The 18,849-nt window shown below is 47.7% G+C and overlaps 1 protein-coding gene across 1 annotated transcript; it reads left to right on the forward strand.

Annotated features, from left to right (window-relative positions):
• The first annotated feature begins 3,864 nt into the window (after positions 1-3,864).
• Positions 3,865-14,037, forward strand: Foxr1 (forkhead box R1). Its single transcript, XM_028866493.2, has 6 exons — positions 3,865-4,062; positions 11,108-11,182; positions 11,284-11,540; positions 11,741-11,970; positions 13,313-13,551; positions 13,968-14,037. Exons 1-6 carry the CDS (start codon positions 4,002-4,004, stop codon positions 14,018-14,020), a joined length of 915 nt encoding a protein of 304 aa, XP_028722326.1. The 5' UTR covers positions 3,865-4,001; the 3' UTR covers positions 14,021-14,037.
• Positions 14,038-18,849: the final 4,812 nt, after the last annotated feature.

Below are 18,849 nucleotides of genomic sequence, written 5' to 3' on the forward strand. Positions count from 1 at the left end.
CCAAGAGATTCCCCTGTGCACCCAACTCTGGTGACGACCAAGATTGATTGCCGTGAGGGCTGCTGCCGTGGTTTGTTTTTCCCTCTGTGGGCTGTGTGGTGGCGGTGGTGGTGGTGGTGGTGGTACTGGGGGTGAACTCGGAGTGTCCGAGCCCCACCCTCAGTCCTGGCTGTGTGGACCTTTGCATTGTTCTGTGACCTGGGCTATAACCAGCCTGACAGAGATAAGGGTGTCCTCAGAGAAACTTGGGTCCCTTCTTTGTTTCTCAGACTGAGAGGCTGAGGCCCTGGGAGTAGCCAGAAGAGGAACTGGTCTTCCAGAGAAAAATCTACAACTTGTCAGACCCCCTGCAGGACACTGGAGTCCAGACAATGATGTGTCAGTGTGCACAGGACCACACCTGACCGGGGCTTCTCAGCCGGCCTTTGTGTTAGGACTCTATGAACAGACTTAAACCTCCCCTTCACAGTAGAATACTGAAGACGGACTTGGGGGCGCTCCACCAGACAGGTCTCCTTTCCCAATGTGCCTAGATTGAATAAACCTCTTTTTCTGCTTTTCACTTTTTTTTTGCGACAGGGTTTCTCTGTATAGCCCTGGCTGTCCTGGAACTCACTCTGTAGACCAGGCTGGCCTTGAACTCAGAGATCTACCAGCTTCCATCTCCGAGTGCTGGGATTAAAGGCTGCGCCGACACAGCTTGGCCTCCTTTTCATTATTAATTTAGTTTTTTTAATTGGCCCATTGAAGATGGCTGACCGAGCCTGGTTTGTCTGGGCCCCCAGAGATCTGACGCCCAACTCTGATCTCACCGCTATTCATTTACAGAATTTCCCTCACCTCGTATGGATAGTGAAACGCAGAAAAAGGAGGTATGGTTGAGTTACAGTGGAACCGAGGAAGTCAAGGCCAGCCTGGGCAACAAAGAGCCTTTCTCAGGGGGGAAAAGAAATTTTTTTTGTTTTTGTTTGTTTTGAGACAGGGTCTCGATTTTGTAGCTCTGGCTGTCCCGAAGCTCACTATGTAGTTCAGACTGAGTGTTAAAAGTGGCGAGGAGGAGTCAAACCATACAACAGGGCCCACGTGGGAAGTTATTGAGGGGAACGGGGAGAAGGGGTCTGAGACAGCCCGGCCCGGGCAAAGAGAAAGAGGTGGGAGGTGGGCAAGGCCTGTCTTTTATGTAGCCAATGCACACAGCGGGTGCTTTTAGTGGCTGCAGCTGAGGACAGATCCTGTCAGGATCCTAAGGGCAGGCCAGTACAGATGCCTAATGCTAACACCAAGCCTAGTGTAGTGATGGGTTAGAATTCATCTTAAAAAGTAAGACTCTGGCCAGGCGATGGTGGCCCACGCCTTTAATCCCAGCACTGGGGAGGCAGAGCCAGGTGGATCTCTGTGAGTTCAAGGCCAGCCTGGTCTACGGAGCGATCCAGGACAGCTAGGGCTGTTACACAGAGAAACTCTGTCTCGAAAAACCAAAGCAAAACAAACAAAAAACACCCAGGAGGTCATAATGACTCGTGTTGTTGTTATTGCTTGCTTTTCTTTCTTTCTTTCTTTCTTTCTTTCTTTCTTTCTTTCTTTCTTTCTTTCTTTCTTTCTTTCTTTCTTTCTTTCTCTCTCTCTCTCTCTCTCTCTCTCTCTCTCTCTCTCTCTCTCTCTCTCTCTCATTTTGAGATGGGGTTTCTCTGTCCAGGAACTCGACAGCTGAGGCTACACAATAAGACCCTGTCTCAAAAACAAAACAAAAACAAGAACATTGTTGGGGTAACTGGAGAAATTTGAGTATGATCTATAAATGAAATACCGTTATTGAGTCAATGTTAAATTTTCTGATTTTTAGGGCTCACACGTAAAGAGCCCATGCTGTTCAATCACGAGGACAAGAGTTCAGATTTCAGTACCTGCATCCCCACAATCAGCCTGTAACTCCAGCTCCTAGGAAGAGGATGCCCTCTTCTAGCCTTCAAGGGTACCCACACACATGCATATACACTCATACAGACACATGGAAATATACATTCATAAATAAAACAAATCTTTAAAAAATTCAAATCCAGCACTTGGGAGGTGAGTTTGAGGCCAGCCTGGTCTACATACTGAGTTACAGGACAGTCAGAGCTACATAGCAAGACCCTGTCTCAAAATAAGTAAATAAATATAAAAAACTCAACTCCTGAATTTTGTCTACATAAGCTAATATCTCCGTTTTTAGGAGATACTGACTGAAGTGTTGCAGGATGAAGAGAATGCTGTCAACAAGCTACTCCAACATGATTCATTAAAAACGATATACCTTTAAGGACTGGAGAGGTAACCAGTGGCAGAGCAGTGGCCTGGCATACCTGAGGCCCTGGGTTCTATATCCAGCATTAATCAGTTCATGAGTAATAAAAAAAAAAAATACATTATGAGGGGCTGGACCTAGTAATTGCACACCTTTAATCCCAGCACTTGGGAAGCAGAGGCAGGTGAATCTCTTCTTTGAATTTAAGGCCAGCCTGGTCTACACTGTGAATTCCTCAACAGCCAGAGCTACATAGTGAGATTCTGTCTCAAATAAACAAAAATAAAAAGGAAGAAGAATACATAATGAGGGCTAGTAAGACGGCCCAGTGTATAGGCCCTTGCCACCAAACTTGACAATCCGAGTTCCACCCCGAGACCCGGGAAGGAGAGAACCAACTCCCCCAGGTTGTCCCCTGACCTCTATACTAGCGCCATGGATGCTCGCCTGCATATACACACGTAAAATAAATAAAACGTAATAAAAATGTAAAAATATATATGATGAGCTGAACATGGTGATGATGCCTGTGATCCTGACACTTGAGAGGCAGGTGGAAGTGGGTCTGGATTTTCCAGCTAGTCAGTACAGAGTTCAAGGCCAGCCTGGTCTACAGAGTGAGTTCCAGGACAGGCTCCAAAACTACACGAGAGACCCTGTCTCAAACAAACAAACAAAACCAAGAGTGGGATCAGATTTTCCAAAAAAAGAAAAAAACTGTGTGTCTAGAGGTATATACACACATGGGCTGAGGGTACAGTTGCATGGTATTGCATGGTAGAGACTTGTCGAGCATGTGCAAGACCCGTCAATTCCCAGTACTGAGAGAAATAAACGATTAAATGAATACAAAGTTAATGAGGATGTAAAGAAATTTCTACAGCTTACGGAATTTTTTTTTTGTAAATTTGAAATTAAAAATAAAATTAAAAAAAAAATCAAATTGCTACTTAATTTCATCTCAGCTCTACCACCCGCTAAGGTTGTAATCTTAGATAAACGGTATAATGCTTTTATGAAACGTAAATATTGTTTTGTTTTGTTTTGGCTTTTTCGAGACAAGGTTTTCTCTGTGTAGTCCTGGCTGTCCTGGAACTCCCTCTGTAGATCAGGCTGGCCTCGAACTCAGAGAGATCTGCCTGCCTCTGCCTCCTGGGATTAAAAGCGCGCTTTAAAGCCACAACGCCCTGCTTCCTTTTTTTTTCTTTTTCCTTTGGTTACAGACCTGCCCATGTAGCACCTTTCGGCCGGCACCGCCACGCCCCCGCATTTTAACTCTTCCCACCCCCTCCACTCCCTAACCCACCCGCCCCGGCCCCGCCCCCTCGAGCCAGGGTCTCTGGAAACCCAGCCTAGCCCGGGTCGCCTAAAGTAACTGAATGTGTGCTTTCACCGGAGAGTGAGTGTGTAGCTGTGGAGGAGCACGAACTGGTTTTAGGCGGTGCTGGGGCTTCGAACTCGCTAAATAGCTGAGCCGGTGATCGCGAGCGGGGGGCGGTCTGGGGGGGGGGGGGCGCTGCACACCTGACCGCTCCCACCACCCGCTCAGTGGCCCCAGGGTGTGTGAGGAGGAGGAATCTTCCACCCAGGCGAGTCTCCGCCTCTCTCGCCCCTCGCCTGGACTCCTCTCTCCTCTACGGTGGCCCTCCAACTCCAGGACCCGGGCTTCTGGGCCAGCCTCCATGGCCAGGTCCCGGGCTTGCTGGACTGGGACATGGGCAACGAGTGCTTCCTGTCCTTCACCACGTCGCACCTGCCCCTGTACACGCAGAACCGTGAGTGGGGCCGTGGGGGAGGGGCTCGCGGGGGGGGGGCGGCGTCGAGTGGGCGAGCCGCCCGTGGCTTCCCAGGTTCGCCTCCTGGCTGGGCTCGCCCCACGCAGGAGAGGGCGTGGTGGCCCTTCCTGCGACTGGGTCCCCTAGAGCCCGCGGGTCCCGTCCAACACCTCCCCCCGGAACATTTCTAGGCCTGTGCGGAGCTTTGGTGCTTGCGCATCAGAACTGGGCTGTATTTTTCGGTGTCGGACAGTCACAGTTTGTCTTTAGGGAAGTCTCCTTGGCTCTTTTTGCTTGGTGTGGTTGCTGTTTGTGTTTTTGTTTTGATGCCCTGGCTTGTCAAGTCTTAACCGTTGGTGCACCTCCTGGAGCTCTAGGCGTGGGCCACCACCCCGGGCTATCAGCCCACCTGGACTTGTGTGCTCTGTAGTACCTAATGGATTTAATAGTGCCCAGGGGATGGTGGGCCAGTATGTGCTCTGTGAATTTTAACTCCTCCTCGGACCTTAAGTTCAATTGTTTGAGGTGGTTACTCTTGCATTCGAAGTGATTTTTATTTTGCCACGTCCAGCACGATCGTTGGGTTAACGCTACTTTTCCCCTGTAGTCGGATCCACTTTCGTATGTAATTTCATATACCTCAGAAAATTTCGTATGTAATTTCATATACCTCAGGAGTGATGGAACCCAGGGGTTCTAGGCCAGTCTAAAGGTGTCTTGTGCAAGGCCCTTGTCTTTGTTTCTGGGAAGATTCTGCTTTTTGTTTTGTTTTGAGACATGGCCTCCCCATGTAGCCCTGGCTGGGTCCACAACGCTAGATCAGGCAGGGGTCCCTGACTTGGAGTTATTTATCCAGGTAGGAACAGTAAGTAGACGGTTAGATGTCAGGTTCTGGGGTGAGGGGTGGATTGGCGACACAAATTTTGAGGGTTTTTGGAATATGGTTGGAATTTAAGGACTAAGAATAGGTGGACGAGGGCTGAACCCTTGAGACATTCCAGTGTAGAGGCTGAGGAAGAGGAGATAACCACCCTCAGACACAACCAAGAATAAAAAGTGATGCTGAGGTATTCGGGAACCCTGGTGATAAGATGTTTCAGGAGTTGAGATTGGGAGATAGACGTGGGAGGGTGCGGGGCTCAAGGTCATCCTTGGCTTCTCCAGGAGTTCTTCAGGAGTTACACAGAGAGAGAGAGAGAGAGAGAGAGAGAGAGAGAGAGAGAGAGCCAAAAAAAAAAGTAGAGAGAGGAATCAAGGTGGTCAACACAGAGAGATGGGGTACCTCTGTGTATGTGTGAAAATGTCATAAACTGTGGTTGGTTGGTTTTGAGACAGTGACCTGCTATATATAGCCTAGGCTGGCCTCCAACTTGAGACCCTCCCACTCAGCCTCCCTAGTGCTGGGATTACAGGTGCAAGCCACTATTCACAGCTTTCCACTGTCTTTTACAATTAGTACACACAAATCAGAAGTTTAAAGAGCTAGGCATGGTAGTGCATGCCTTTAATCTCAGCACTTGGGGGGCAGAGTAGGCACTCAGAGTTCAAGGCTAGCCTGGTCTCTATAGTAAGTTCCAGGCCAGCCAGGGCTTAAAAACAAAACAAAACAAAACAAAAGTTAGCTATGGTGGCACACACGTGTAGATGATAAGGCAAGAAAATCTCAAGTTCCAGACCAGCCTGGGCTACATAGCAGAATCCTGTCTCAAAAGAACAGGGTGGGAGTTTAACTGGAATTGAATTCCTGGAACTCAGGTGAGAAAGTGGTCTTGACCTACTCACACACGGTACATAAAAGAAATAAGTAAATAAAGAAATGTGGTTCTTTTTTTTTTTAATCACTCAATTATATTTTCCACTTAGAAAGCTTCTTGAAACGGTTCTTTCAATCTAGTCCAGGCTAACTTGAACTCAGTGTGTTGCTGAATCTGGCCTGGATCCTCTGGCCCTCACCACACATAGGCCTGTGCCACATCCTTGCTTTAATATGCTTTTTTATTTTATTTTTCTATTGTTTTTTGAGACAGGGTTTCTCTGTGTAGCTTTGCAACTTTCCTGAAACTCACTCTGTAGACCAGGCTGGCCTCGAACTCACCCGAGTGCTGGGATCAAAGGCATGCGCCACCACCACCACCACCACCACCACCCGGCGCTTTACATTTTTTTTTTTTTTTTTTTTTTTTTGGTTTTTCGAGACAGGGTTTCTCTGCGTAGCTTTGCGCCTTTTCCTGAAACTCACTTGGTAGCCCAGGCTGGCCTCGAACTCACAGAGATCCGCCTGCCTCTGCCTCCCGAGTGCTGGGATTAAAGGCGTGCACCACCACCGCCCAGCTACATTTTTTTAACATTACATTTTAAACCTGTATTTCTGTGTGTGCATGTATGTGAGTGAGTGCACATGTGAGTCAGTACATCTTGTAGCAGTCAGGTCTTTCACTCTGTTATGTGGGCCCCAGAGTTTAAACCCACAGTAGCAGGCCAGGCAGCCAGCTCTTTGACGCACTGAACCATCACATAGGTTCTAATAAGCTTTTATACCTCACAAAGTTGCTGTATAGTTTTGCATTCCCGATGTAATCCTTCACCTCAGACTCCCAAGTGCTGGGAGTATAGCCCTGTGCCAAGCCCCTTGGCTTTACCATGTTTTTATGTCTTTCAAAGTTGTCATATAGTTTTGGTGCCCCAAATTCACATTCTTCCTGCTTCAGACTCCCAAGTCCTGGAATTCCAAGTGTGCAGCATCAAGGACGTGACCCAAAGTTGTTATATTTTCCTTTTTCTAATGTGGTGTTGAACATGAGCAGTGAGAGGAAATGAGTTCCCTTCCTAACTCCTGAACTGTCCAATAAGCACACTATCTGTTTTCAAACAATAACCTAATGGTGTGGTGACACTCAGGAGACTGAGGCAGGAGGATCTCTGTGAGTTTGAGGCCAGCCTGGTTTACAGAGTTCCAAGACAGCCAGAGCTGTTATACAGAGAAATCCTGTATTAAAAAAAAAAAACAAAAACAAAAAACCCAGAAAAAAAATTTATTTTATGTGTATGAGAGCCTACATTTATATATGCGCACCACTCAAATGCCTGGTAGTGTCCAGGGAAGCCTGAAGAGGGCGCCCCAACATTTGGAGTTCTCTTAACTGCTGAGCCATCTTTCCAGCTCCTGAAACTTTTTAAACTTGTCGTTCCTTTTGACCCAAGACTTTCTGTTTGTTTGTTTTTGAGACAGGATTTCTCTGTGTAACTCTGGCTGTTCTGGAACTCTCTGTAGACCAGGCTGACCTCAAACTCATGTAGATCTGTCTGCCTCTGCCTCCCAAGTGCTGGGACTAAAGGCTGACCCAAGACATTTTTATAGGATCTTAAGTATATAGGTATGTAAGCACAGAGACAGACAGATCTCTGTGAGTTCAAGGCCAGCCTGGTCTAGAGAATGAGTTCTAGAACATGCTCCAAAACTACACAGAGAAACCCTGTCAAAGACTTTAAAAAAAGAAAAAAGATGCGCCAGGCGGTGGTGGCGCATGCCTTTAATCCCAGCACTTGGGAGGCAGAGCCAGGAGGATCTCTGTGAGTTCGAGGCCAGCCTGGGCTACCAAGTGAGTTCCAGGAAAGGCGCAAAGCTACACAAAGAAACCCTGTCTCGAAAAAAAAAAAAAAAAAAAAAAAAAATGCAAACAGATTTACATACAAATTAAATGAATATGCTTTTTTTTTTTTTTTTTTTTTTTTTTGGTTTTTTCGAGACAGGGTTTCTCTGTGTAGCCTTGCGCCTTTCCTGGAACTCGCTTTGGAGACCAGGCTGGCCTCAAACTCACAGAGATCCGCCTGCCTCTGCCTCCCGAGTGCTGGGATTAAAGGCGTGCGCCACCACCGCCCAGCTGAATATGCTTATTTATACATAGAGAATTAAATGTTGGCTGAATCTTTGATACTACAGAATTTATGTATAGTGTCTTTAACAATTTTCAGAGTTGATTGGTATTTTGTTCTTCTAGTCATTAATACTGAGAATGCTGCTTTTCATAAATGTAGAACAAAGTGGCAGAAATTTATATTTTTGTGCCACTTAAGTTGTTGGAAATTCTATGCTAATCTCAAGCCAAAACTCATTGAATGCTTTTTTTTTTAATGAAATGATTTTTTTTAAAAATCAAATACTCTTTGTTTTGTTTTGTTATGATTTCTTTTTTTCTAGTCAAGATTTCACTATGTATCTCTGTCCTGGAATTCACTCTGTAGACCAGGCTACCCTTGAACTCACAGAGATCCACCTGCGTCTGTCTCCCAAATGCTGGAATCAAAGGCATGCACCACTACACTGGCTAAATCATTTTTTTTTTATTATTATTATTTTTTTTTTGAGACAGCGTTTCTCTGTGTAACAATCCTGACTGTCCTGGAACTTGATTTGTAGACCAGGTTGGCATCGAACTCATTGAGATTTGCCTGGCTCTGCCTCCCAAGTGTTGGGATCAAAGATGTGCACCACCACTGCCCAGCTAAAGCAAATATTTTAACACAAAACAATCCAAACTTATATCAGTTGGATACTTACCGAGGAATAATAGTAGGAAAACCTTAAACCTTTAAAACTGAATGTGGTATTACACTTGGAAGTCACAGGCAGTCAGGTCTATGAGTTCAAGGCCAGCCTGATGTATATAACAAGTTATAGGCCAGCCAGGACTACTTAATGAGACCCCCATCTCAAAACAATCTTTAAAAAATATATTTTGTCTCATTTTGTCATGTTAGAGATTAAACTCAGGCTTGTGCATCTCAGGCAAGGACCTCACTGATGAACCACAATCTCAGCCCTAAGTCTTTTGTTTTCCATAACAGAAACATGGGGTCCAGGGAGATGGCCCAGTGGCTAAGAGTGCTTAACTCTGTATGTGAGGTTCTGAGTTCAAATCCCCAGACATGCCTCAAAAGCTAGGCATTCCGGGCAGAGGTGGCATACGCCTTTAATCCCAACACTTGGGTGGCAGGCACAGGCGAATCTCTGTGAGTTCGAGGCCAGCCTGGGCTACAGAGTGAGTTCTAGGACAGGCTCCAAAGCTACAGAAAAACCCTGTCTCGAAACCAAAACACCCCCCCCCCCAAAAAAAAAAAGCTAGAGCACAGCTGTTTCTTCCTGTGCCCTAGATTTAGGAGTGGAGACAGGTGGATCCCATAAGCTCACTAGCCAGCCTGCCTAACCCCAAAAAGTGAACTTCCGGTTCAGTGAGAGGCCTTAAAAGGAACAAGGAGCAGCTTGATGCTTAGCAGGTAAAGGTGCATGCCACCTGAGTCCCATATAGTGGAAAGAGAGACCAGCCCCTTCAAATTGACTTATAACCTACACATGCCATGACACGTGTGCCCCCCACACTAATTAACATATTTTTCTTTAATATAAGGTGGAACATGATAGAGGAAGGCATTGGAAATCCTGGCCTCCATATTCATGCATACAGGGGCATGCATACGCACCCCGTACAGATTCATGTACTCACACACACACAGATGCTCCACCACACACATTCACACATATACAGGTACAGGTACCCCCAATGCACATATACATGTTCCACATCTCCCACATACACACATATACAAGAGCCCAAACACACACATGCTCTCCACTACACATACGTGCTACCCACGATAAAAACAAAGGTAGGCAAGATGGCTTAGCAGGTGAAGGCTATCAAGGCAGATGACCTGAGTTTGGTCAGCAGAACCCACATCGGGGGAAGAAGAGAATTCTTGCAAGCTGTCTTCTGACCTCCACAGCTGCACTTTGGCATGTGCACCCCAACATACACACACACACACACACACACACACACACACACAAATATAATAAAACATATTTAAGAACAGAAAACTTGCCAGGCGTGGTAGCTCACGCCTTTAATTCCAGCACTTGGGAAGCAGAAGCAAATAGGTCTCAGAGTTTGAGGCCAGCCAGGTCGACAGAGAGTTCTAGGACAACGAGCATTGCATAGAAATCCTGTCTTGAAAAACCAAACAAAAAGAACAGAAAACTTGCTAGGTCTGCTAGCACACACCTTTAACACCCACCCCACCTCCGGAAGAAAAGACCCGAAGCGCGGGGCGCTGAAAACTCTGCAGTTCCTAACAGAAAAGTCTCCAGTTTGAACTGAGGGGCACCAGACTCCTTTGTAGTGTGTTTGTTTTGGTTTGTTGTTTTGTTTTTTAGGTACATTGGTGTTTGCCTGCAGGTATGTCAGATCCCTGGAACTGGAGTTACAGACAGGTGTGAGCTGCCATGCAGGTGCTGGGAATTGAACCCAGGTCCTCTGGAAGAGCAGTCAGTGCTGCTCAGAGAGACCACTGAGCCATCTCTCCAACCCCAGTTCGTTTTTGTTTTTGTTTTTATATATGCAGGGTTTCTCTGTGTTGCTCTGGCAGTCCCGGAACTCACTCTGTAGACCAGACTGGCTTGGAACACAGAGATCCTCCTGCCTCTGCCTCCCGAGTGCTGGGATTAAAGGTGTGCGCCACAGCTCTACTTTAGAGACCAGCAGAGAAGTGTGGTGTGGAGGTAGATTTGGGAGCCCTGGGTTTAAAGATGGTAACTCAAAGCTCAGTAGTAGAGCTCTGGCAAGCGCAAGGCCCTGGGTTCAGTCCTCAGCTGGGGGTGGGAGGTGGGGTTGGTAACATCAAGTTTAGCCGGAAGGTGGTGGCCACACCTTTAATCCCAACACTCTGGGAGGCAGAGCCAGGAGGATCGCAAGTGAGTTCCAGGAAAGGCGCAAAGCTACACAGAGAAACCCTGTCTCGAAAAACCAAAAAAAAAAAAAGATGGTAACACAGCCATGGGCATGTATGAGGCTGTCCAGGGATAGTATATGCAGAGTGAGAAAAGAATGCAGAGTGTTTGAAGGTCAGAGGTGAAGGGCACACCAGTCTCTATAGCTTCGTACTACCCAGGGCAGGCCCACACCACCCCCAGAAATCTTCAGGTCCCCAGACCACGGGGTAACAGTGGAAAATTCTAGAATGTCTTGACTGTGTCTCTCCTCTTTGCCAGTTGCCAAATACAGACTCCAGATAGCTGAACCACCACCACTGCCTTTGGAAAAAAAACCCAAGCTTGATAAAGATGGTGAGTTGTGAGCTGTGTGGACACAGTTGTTTCCTGAGCTGGGGGTCACCTTACTCCCCAAAGCCGGTGAGCTGTGGGAAGTCTCCTTTTCCTCTGCACAGGTCCAGACATTAAGCCCAATCTGTGGATGTGGGTGAACCCAAACATTGTGTATCCTCTCGGCAAGCTGGAGGTGGAGAGACTTAAAAAGAAGGACCTGTGGAGTGTGCTACCTTCCTGCCATCCAGCCCGGAAGGAGGGAGAAGCCAGCTGCTCACCGTCATGGCTGCCTTCTTCCAGACAGCTGTCATCTGCTTGCAAGCGGAAGCAGAAGCAGAAACAGAAGCATTCAGCCTCTTCCCCTAGCACCTGGAAGGAGGTATGGCTGAGTGGGAACAGGGTTGAGGCATCAGCAGCTGGGTTTCTGAGGGCCAGTAAAAGATAAGCTTAGAACTGATCTGTACCCTTGGGTTGGAGAGAAGCCCAGACGGTGGATTCCAGACTGCTCCCCCATCTACCAGTGTAGCCTGGAGCTGAGGCCAATGAGTCAGGACCAGATCCTACTCTGTGCCCCTCTAGCTTACAGACGAGGAGGAGGCCAAGGACCAGGATGACAGCTTCTCTGTGGCTCTCCCATCCCTTCCCACAAGGGCCCCCCTCCAGAGTCAGAGGAGGCTCCGACAAGCTGTCAGCCCAGAGGGGAGGCTCTGGTCCCGCCCCCCTCTCAATTACTTCCATCTAATTGCCCTGGCACTCAGAAACAGTCCCTCCTGTGGCCTCAACGTACAGCAGATCTACAGCTTCACTCGGTATGTGCCCAGGGGGCCTGTGAGGAGGGAAAGGGAGGGTCAGGGTCTAATAATTTCCAACCTGGCCCTGGGCTGCTGACTCAGTTTCCCCATCTGGGTCTGAGGATGTATGTGCCTCTCTGGTTTTCTTTCCCCAGGCAAATGTATGCCTACCCCACCCCATGTTCAGGAACAGAATTACTCCCACCCCCCTTTCACCTCTTAAAATTCAGCCTTCCCTCAGATATCCGTCCACCTGGGTCAAGGGGCCGCTTCTCCCACCGTGCCTCTAAAGATTAGCCAGAATAATATCCAATATTCCCAAAAACATCTCCCACCTGCTGCTCCTTAGACTGACCTGCCTGGCACAGAGCCCTGTACCCACTGGGCTCAAGGAAGCCTCACTGAGAATTTGCATTGAGTGTGTGAGATAGTTGAAATGAGGACCTCTTGTGTTTTGTTTTGTTTTTTGGGTTTTTTTTTTTTTTTTTTTTTTTTTTTTTTTTTTTGCTTTTTTGTTTTTTGAGACAGGGTTTCTCTCTGCAGCTTTGGAGCCTGGCCTGGAATTCACTCTATAGACCAGGCTGGCCTTGAACTCACAGAGATCTGCCTGGCTCTGCCTCTTGAGTGCTGAGTGGGCGCCCCCACTGCCCAGCTAGGGCCTCATTTTTTTGAGACAAGGGCTCACTTTGTAGCTCTGGCTGGCCTGGATCTCACGATATAGACTAGAGTAGGCTTGACCTCTGATCCACCTGCCTCTGCCTCCTAAATGCTGAGATTAAAGGTGGGATACCATGATTGGCTAACAGTTAGCTTTGATAGTCATGTACAGTGAGGGTGGGGGAGGCATTCCCTGGTATTAGACAAGAGCCCTCAGCATGTCTGTTCTCGAGTGGTTTGATACAGTTATTGGTTCTGTTTTGTTCTTGCTGTCAAAATCCCCAGCCCTGGAGGGAGGGGCAAAAATGAGCCTGGGGTTGGTTGGGGGACAGTAAACTGGGCTTTAGGAGAAGAACGTTCTCAGCCTAGCATGGTGGCACAGGCCTGTAATCCCAGTACTCTGGAGGTAGAGGTCGGAGGAGAACAGGGGTTTAAGGTCATCCTCAGCTACCCAGAGAGTTCAGTATCAATCTGGGCCACATTAAGACTCTCTCAAAAAGATCAAGAGGAAAAAAAAAAGTGGGTCGTAAGCAATGCCCAGGATTGTGGTTCTGCTAGCAAAAGGCCGTTCCAGACCAGCCTGCCCTGCTTCACCCTGCTGGGAAGTGCTGAGGCTCCTCCTGGCCTTGGGGGAGAACGAGGACCAGAGTCAGTCCTCTTCAAAGGAACCACACCCTTCCTTCCTTTTCCTCCCTGTCCACAGAGAACACTTCCCCTTTTTCCGGACAGCTCCCGAAGGCTGGAAGAATACGATCCGTCACAATCTCTGTTTCCGAGACAGCTTTGAGAAAGCGCCGGTCAGTATGCAGGGTGAGGCCGGCACGCCACCTCGATCCTGCCTCTGGAAGTTGACTGAGGAGGGACACCGCCGCTTTGCGGAGGAGGCCCGAACCTTGGCTTCCACACGGCTGGAAAGAATCCAGCAGTGCATGAGCCAGCCAGGTGTGAAGCCTTGTCGTGGGTGGGCCCCACGGTGGGGGACCTGAGGCCCAGCCCCGAGGCTGGGTGTGCCTGCCAGGGTCACACTCTAGGGACATCTGTAGCAAACAGGGAGAATAGTGGTCGAGACCCTCATTGATGTCTGCCTCAGAGACCTTTCCATGAGAGTGGGACTCTGTATACAAAGAATAGGTTGGGAAACTGCGGTTGCCGACGACTCTGCTCACAGCCCAGCATGCTGGGAAATCCCATATGAGCTGGGTGATGTACGAGGGCTCCTGTGCCAAGACGACTCTCTTCTATAGCAAGCAGAAAGGCTGCAGAAGCGGTAGCATGGGAGCCTCGAGCTCTGGGGGACAGCGTAGCAGACCCGGGAGAGAGCAGGTCAGGGTTGCAAGCTCTTCTGAACTCTCTTACAGATGTGATGCCCTTCCTCTTTGGTCTTCAAGAAGAACCAGACATGCCTTATTAAATAGTTTTGTTTGGCCGCACCTGTGTGTGTGTGTGTTTGTGTGTGTGTGTGTGTGATCTCTGAGGACAAGGCCAGGCGGGGAGTGGAATTCAGCTCCAAGAATGAGAATAGGGGTTCTGCTGGCTCGTGGAGGTGCACACCTTTAATCCCAGCACTTGGAAGGCAGGGGCAGGCAGATCCTTGGGTTTGAGGCCAGCCTGGTCTACAGAGTGAGTTCCAGGACAGCCAGGGCTACACAGAGAAATCCTGTCTCCAAACAAACAAACAGAAACAAAACGAAAATAGGAGTGCCGGAAGCTGGCAGGTGCTCCTGAGGCAGAGGCAGTTGCCTGTCAGGCACAGAGGGGAGATGCTTCCTTTTCCTCAAAGGAGAAAAATGTTCAACTCTCCTCAGGATCCTGGAGCAAGTTTTGTTTTTCTGGGGCATAAAGATCATCTGGAGATGCTGGCTTGTAGCAGTCAGCCCTGGAAGTACCGCCCACTCCTTCAGCTGACAGTTATCAATCAGCTGCTGGTACTAAGCTGCGGATGAGAGACAGGCCCTGCCTCAGCTGCAAGGGAAGGGTGAGCGCTCAGAGCAGATCAGCTTGCTTGTTGCACATGGGGTCTCGCTGTGGGCAGGCTGGCCTTAAACCAAGACCCGATTGCTTCAGCAGCTGGGACTTGAGGCATACTTCACCATGGCTGGTTCATGTTTGGAAACTGGTGGCCCATGCCCTTAATTCCAGCACTCAGGAGGCAGAGGCAGGTGGATCTCTGAGTTCAAGACTAGCCTGGTCTACAGAGCAAGTTCCAGGACAGCCAGAGCTGTTACACAAGGAAACCCTGTCTCAAAAAACAAAAGAGAAAAATCCCTCACAGGTGAACCCAGCCACTTGGATTTTAGTTAATTCCAGATGTAGTCAACTTGACATAATCATATCTCCTTAAATTGTATTTGAGGGCAGTGGTGGTGCACGCCTTTAATCCCAGCACTCGGGAGGCAGAGCCAGGCGGATCTCTGTGAGTTCGAGGCCAGCCTAGTCTCCAAAGCGAGTTCCAGGAAAGGTGCAAAGCTACACAGAGAAACCCTATCTCCAAAACAAAACAAAAAAAAATCGTATTTAATTTCCAAATGAGAACAGTAACCAGGTCATAATTATGCCTGACATAACTATTCCATGTACAGTAGCAAATGCATTATATATTTAACTAGGACCCATGGATCTTGGCTATGGGAGAAACTATACCATATATTGGTCGCTGATTCAAAATATATACCACCTTCTGGAGAACCCTCCCCTAGCCCTAATTGGTGCAGTAACTGTGTCTTCAAGAGGCCATTCCATCTTTCTATTAGGCCAGCTGCTTCAGGATGATGGGGAACATGGTAAGACCAGTGGATTCCATGATGGTGGGCCTGCTGTTGAACTTCTCTGACTGTGAAGTGAGTTCCTTTGTCAGAAGCAATATTATGTGGAATACTGTGATGGTAGATAAAACATTCTGTAAGTCCATGGAGGGTAGTTTTGATAGAAGTAGTATTTGCAGGAAAGGCAAATCCATAACCAGAATAAATATCTACTCCAGTAAGGACAAAGTGTTGTCCTTTCCACAGAGAAAGTGGTCCAGTGTACTCAACCTACCACCAGGTCACTGGCTAGTCACTCCCAGCAATGGTACTAAATCTGGGGCTTAGTGTTTGTCTCTGCTGTTGGCACATCTGGAACTCATCAGCAGCGGTAGCAAGGTCAGCCTTGGTGAGTGTCAGTCCATGTTGTCAAGTCCCTGCATGACTCCAATCTCTCACCATGGCCACTTTGTTCATGGGCCCATTAGGCAGTGACAGGAATGGCTGGGGGAAGTAGTGACTGGCCACAGAATGGATCATCCTATCTGCTTGATGACTGAATTCCTCCTCTGCTGCAGTTGCCTTTTGATGAGCATTTACATAGGACATTTCAAGTCCCTGACCAGCCAGCCAGTCTAGTGACTATAGATCATGAATAAGTGAACAGTTGCACAGCTGGCCATTTCTCCTTCCAGATAAAATATACTGCCCAAAGTTCTGCCCACTGGTGTCTTAAGGGTTGTCCCAGAAAGGGGTTGTAATGCTGTAGCTGTCCACTTCTGGGTGGTTCCTGCAGAACCATAAATAAACCAGGCAGAAAGAAGGCCATAGTCTTCTTTTTCTCAGTCTTCTGATCACAGGGCACCACCCCATGAGGTTATGGCTGCATGCCTGGCAGCAGATGGCATTATAACAGGTATAGAAACCAGCCATTGGGGCAGTTTCTTCATATAACTTGCTTGTGTCTTCAGGACCTACTTGGGCCTGATCTCTTTTTTGTTGTTTTATTTTTATTTTTATTTTATTTGGTTTTTCGAGACAGGGTTTCTCTGTGTAGCTTTGCGTCTTTCCTAGAGCTTGCTCTTTAGACCAGGCTGGCCTTGAACTCACAAAGATCCGCCTGCCTCTGCCTCCCAAGTGCTGGGATTAAAGGTGTGCACCACCACCACCACCACCACCACCACCACCACCACCACCACCACCACCACTGCCTGGCTGTTTTTTTTATTTTTATTTTTATTTTTATTTATTTATTTATTTATTTATTTATTTATTTATTTTTAATTTTTTCTGAGACAGGGTTTCTTTGTGTAGTTTTGGTGCCTGTCCGGGATCTCACTCTGTTGACCAGGCTGGCCTTGAACTCACAGAGATCTACCTGCCTATGCCTCTTGAGTGCTGGGATTGAAGGTGTGCACCACCACCACCACCACCACCACCACCACCACCACCACCACCACCTGATCGCTTATATACCGTCTCCATTTGATAATCCATCTCCATTTGATAATAGGTTGCTGCTGTGCATGTCCAACCTTATGACTTGGAGGGGTAGAGAACGCCCAGCTCATGATGGGCAGCACAGATTGCATGGTAACTTCTTGTCCCATTGTCAAACTAAGGCCTAATAACAGGTCAAGAGCTGTCTCTCAAAAGGAGAATAGTTGTCTGCAGATGATGGTAGAGCCTTGCTCCAAAATCCCAAAGGCCTCTTCTGTGATTCACCCATATGGGCCTGCCAAAGGCTCCACACAACATCTGTCTGCCACTGATACCTCAAGTACCATCAGGTCTGCTGGATCACACAATCCAAGCGATAGAGCAGCCTGGACCTGGTGAAGAGCCTCTCTTGTTCCAGGCCCCACTCAAAGCTAGCAGCTTTCTGAGTCACTTGGTGTATGGATTGAAACAACACTCCCAAGTAAGGAATGCACTGTCTCTAGAATCTAAGTAGACCCACTAAACATTGTGTGTCTTTCTTGGTGGTGGGAGGGGCCATGTACAACATTTATCCTTTATCGTAGAATATCTCTGCATGCCCCACACCACTGGGCTCCTAAGAATTTCACTGAGGTAGAAGGTCCTTCAGTTTTGATTGGTTTTGTTTTCCATCTTCTAATGCAAATATGTGTTACCAACAAGTCCAAATGGTTGCTACCCCCTGCTCATTTGGTCCAATCAGCATAATGTCATAGAGAGAACCAATGTGATATTCTGTGGAGGACACAAATGATCAAGATCCCGTCAAACTAAGTTACGACACAGGGCTGGAGAGTCCATATAGTCAGCTGTCATTCTCCCATGATCCATCTGTCTTCACTGAACAGATAGAGTTAAAGAGAGATGTAGTGTGGGAACTACCACCCCTTCATCTTTCATGTCCTTCATAGTGACACTAATTTCTGCAATTCCTCTGCCTCCTGAATGCTGAGATTCAAGGCATGCACCACCACCACCACCACCACCACCCCCAGCAAAATATTGTTTTTGATTCACTGTTTCCTTTGGCAGAGAATATTCTAAAGGCTTCCATTTAGCTTTTCCAACTTAATAGCCCTTACTTCACAGGTCAGGGAACCAATATTAGAATTCTGCCAACTTTTTTTTTTTTTTTTTTTTTTTTTTTTTTGGTTTTTCGAGACAGGGTTTCTCTGTGTAGCTTTGCACCTTCCCTGGAACTCACTTGGTAGCCCAGGCTGGCCTGGAACTCACAGAGATCCACCTGGCTATGCCTCCCGAGTGCTGGGATAAAAGGCGTGCGCCACCACCGCCCGGCTGAATTCTGCCAACTTCTAAGTATACCTATCCTAACTATACATTTTAGGACTGAGCAGATAACCCCAGGAGGAGTTTGGGGGGCCACTGGACCGACTGTGAGTAGGACTTCAGCCCAAACTCCATTAATCCTCTGACCTCCATAAGCCCCTACATTAACTGAAGGGCCACAAGGCTTCTTGGGATCTCTGGGAATCAGCATCAATTCAGAACCAGTACCCAGTAGATCCTGGAAAGTCTGATTGTTTCCTTTCCTCTAGTGTACAGTTACCCTCGTAAAAGGCTGTAGGTCCCTCTGGGGAAGAACTGGAGAAAGGCTAACAGTAAAACTTCAGGTATTAATATTTATTAAGATCCTTCCTCAGGGGAACCTGGTCATCCCTTCTTCAAGGGGTTCTGGGTCTACAAAGTGGCTCAAGTCCGGAAATTGGTTCAGGGGTCAAAATTCCCTTTTGCCACAACCCAATGTAGCCTTTCATTTGTTTGAGAAATTTCCTGCTTGTACAGATGGAACAAAAATGCAATGGACTTCCTATCTACTTCATGCTTGGAAACACCATGATTGATGAGCCAGTACCAAAGGTCCGTATGGGTCATGCCACCGTAAAAATCCCTTTGCATGTGTTGCCAATTATGGACATGGCTTTGTCTGCGGTGCCCATTACGATAACTATGATCACCTCACCTTTGGCCGGTCAGTACAGCCACCCGGCCCCTGCTACTT

The sequence above is a fragment of the Peromyscus leucopus genome, chromosome 7 (assembly GCF_004664715.2).
Source record: "Peromyscus leucopus breed LL Stock chromosome 7, UCI_PerLeu_2.1, whole genome shotgun sequence".
In the NCBI taxonomy this organism is placed as follows: domain Eukaryota; kingdom Metazoa; phylum Chordata; class Mammalia; order Rodentia; family Cricetidae; genus Peromyscus; species Peromyscus leucopus.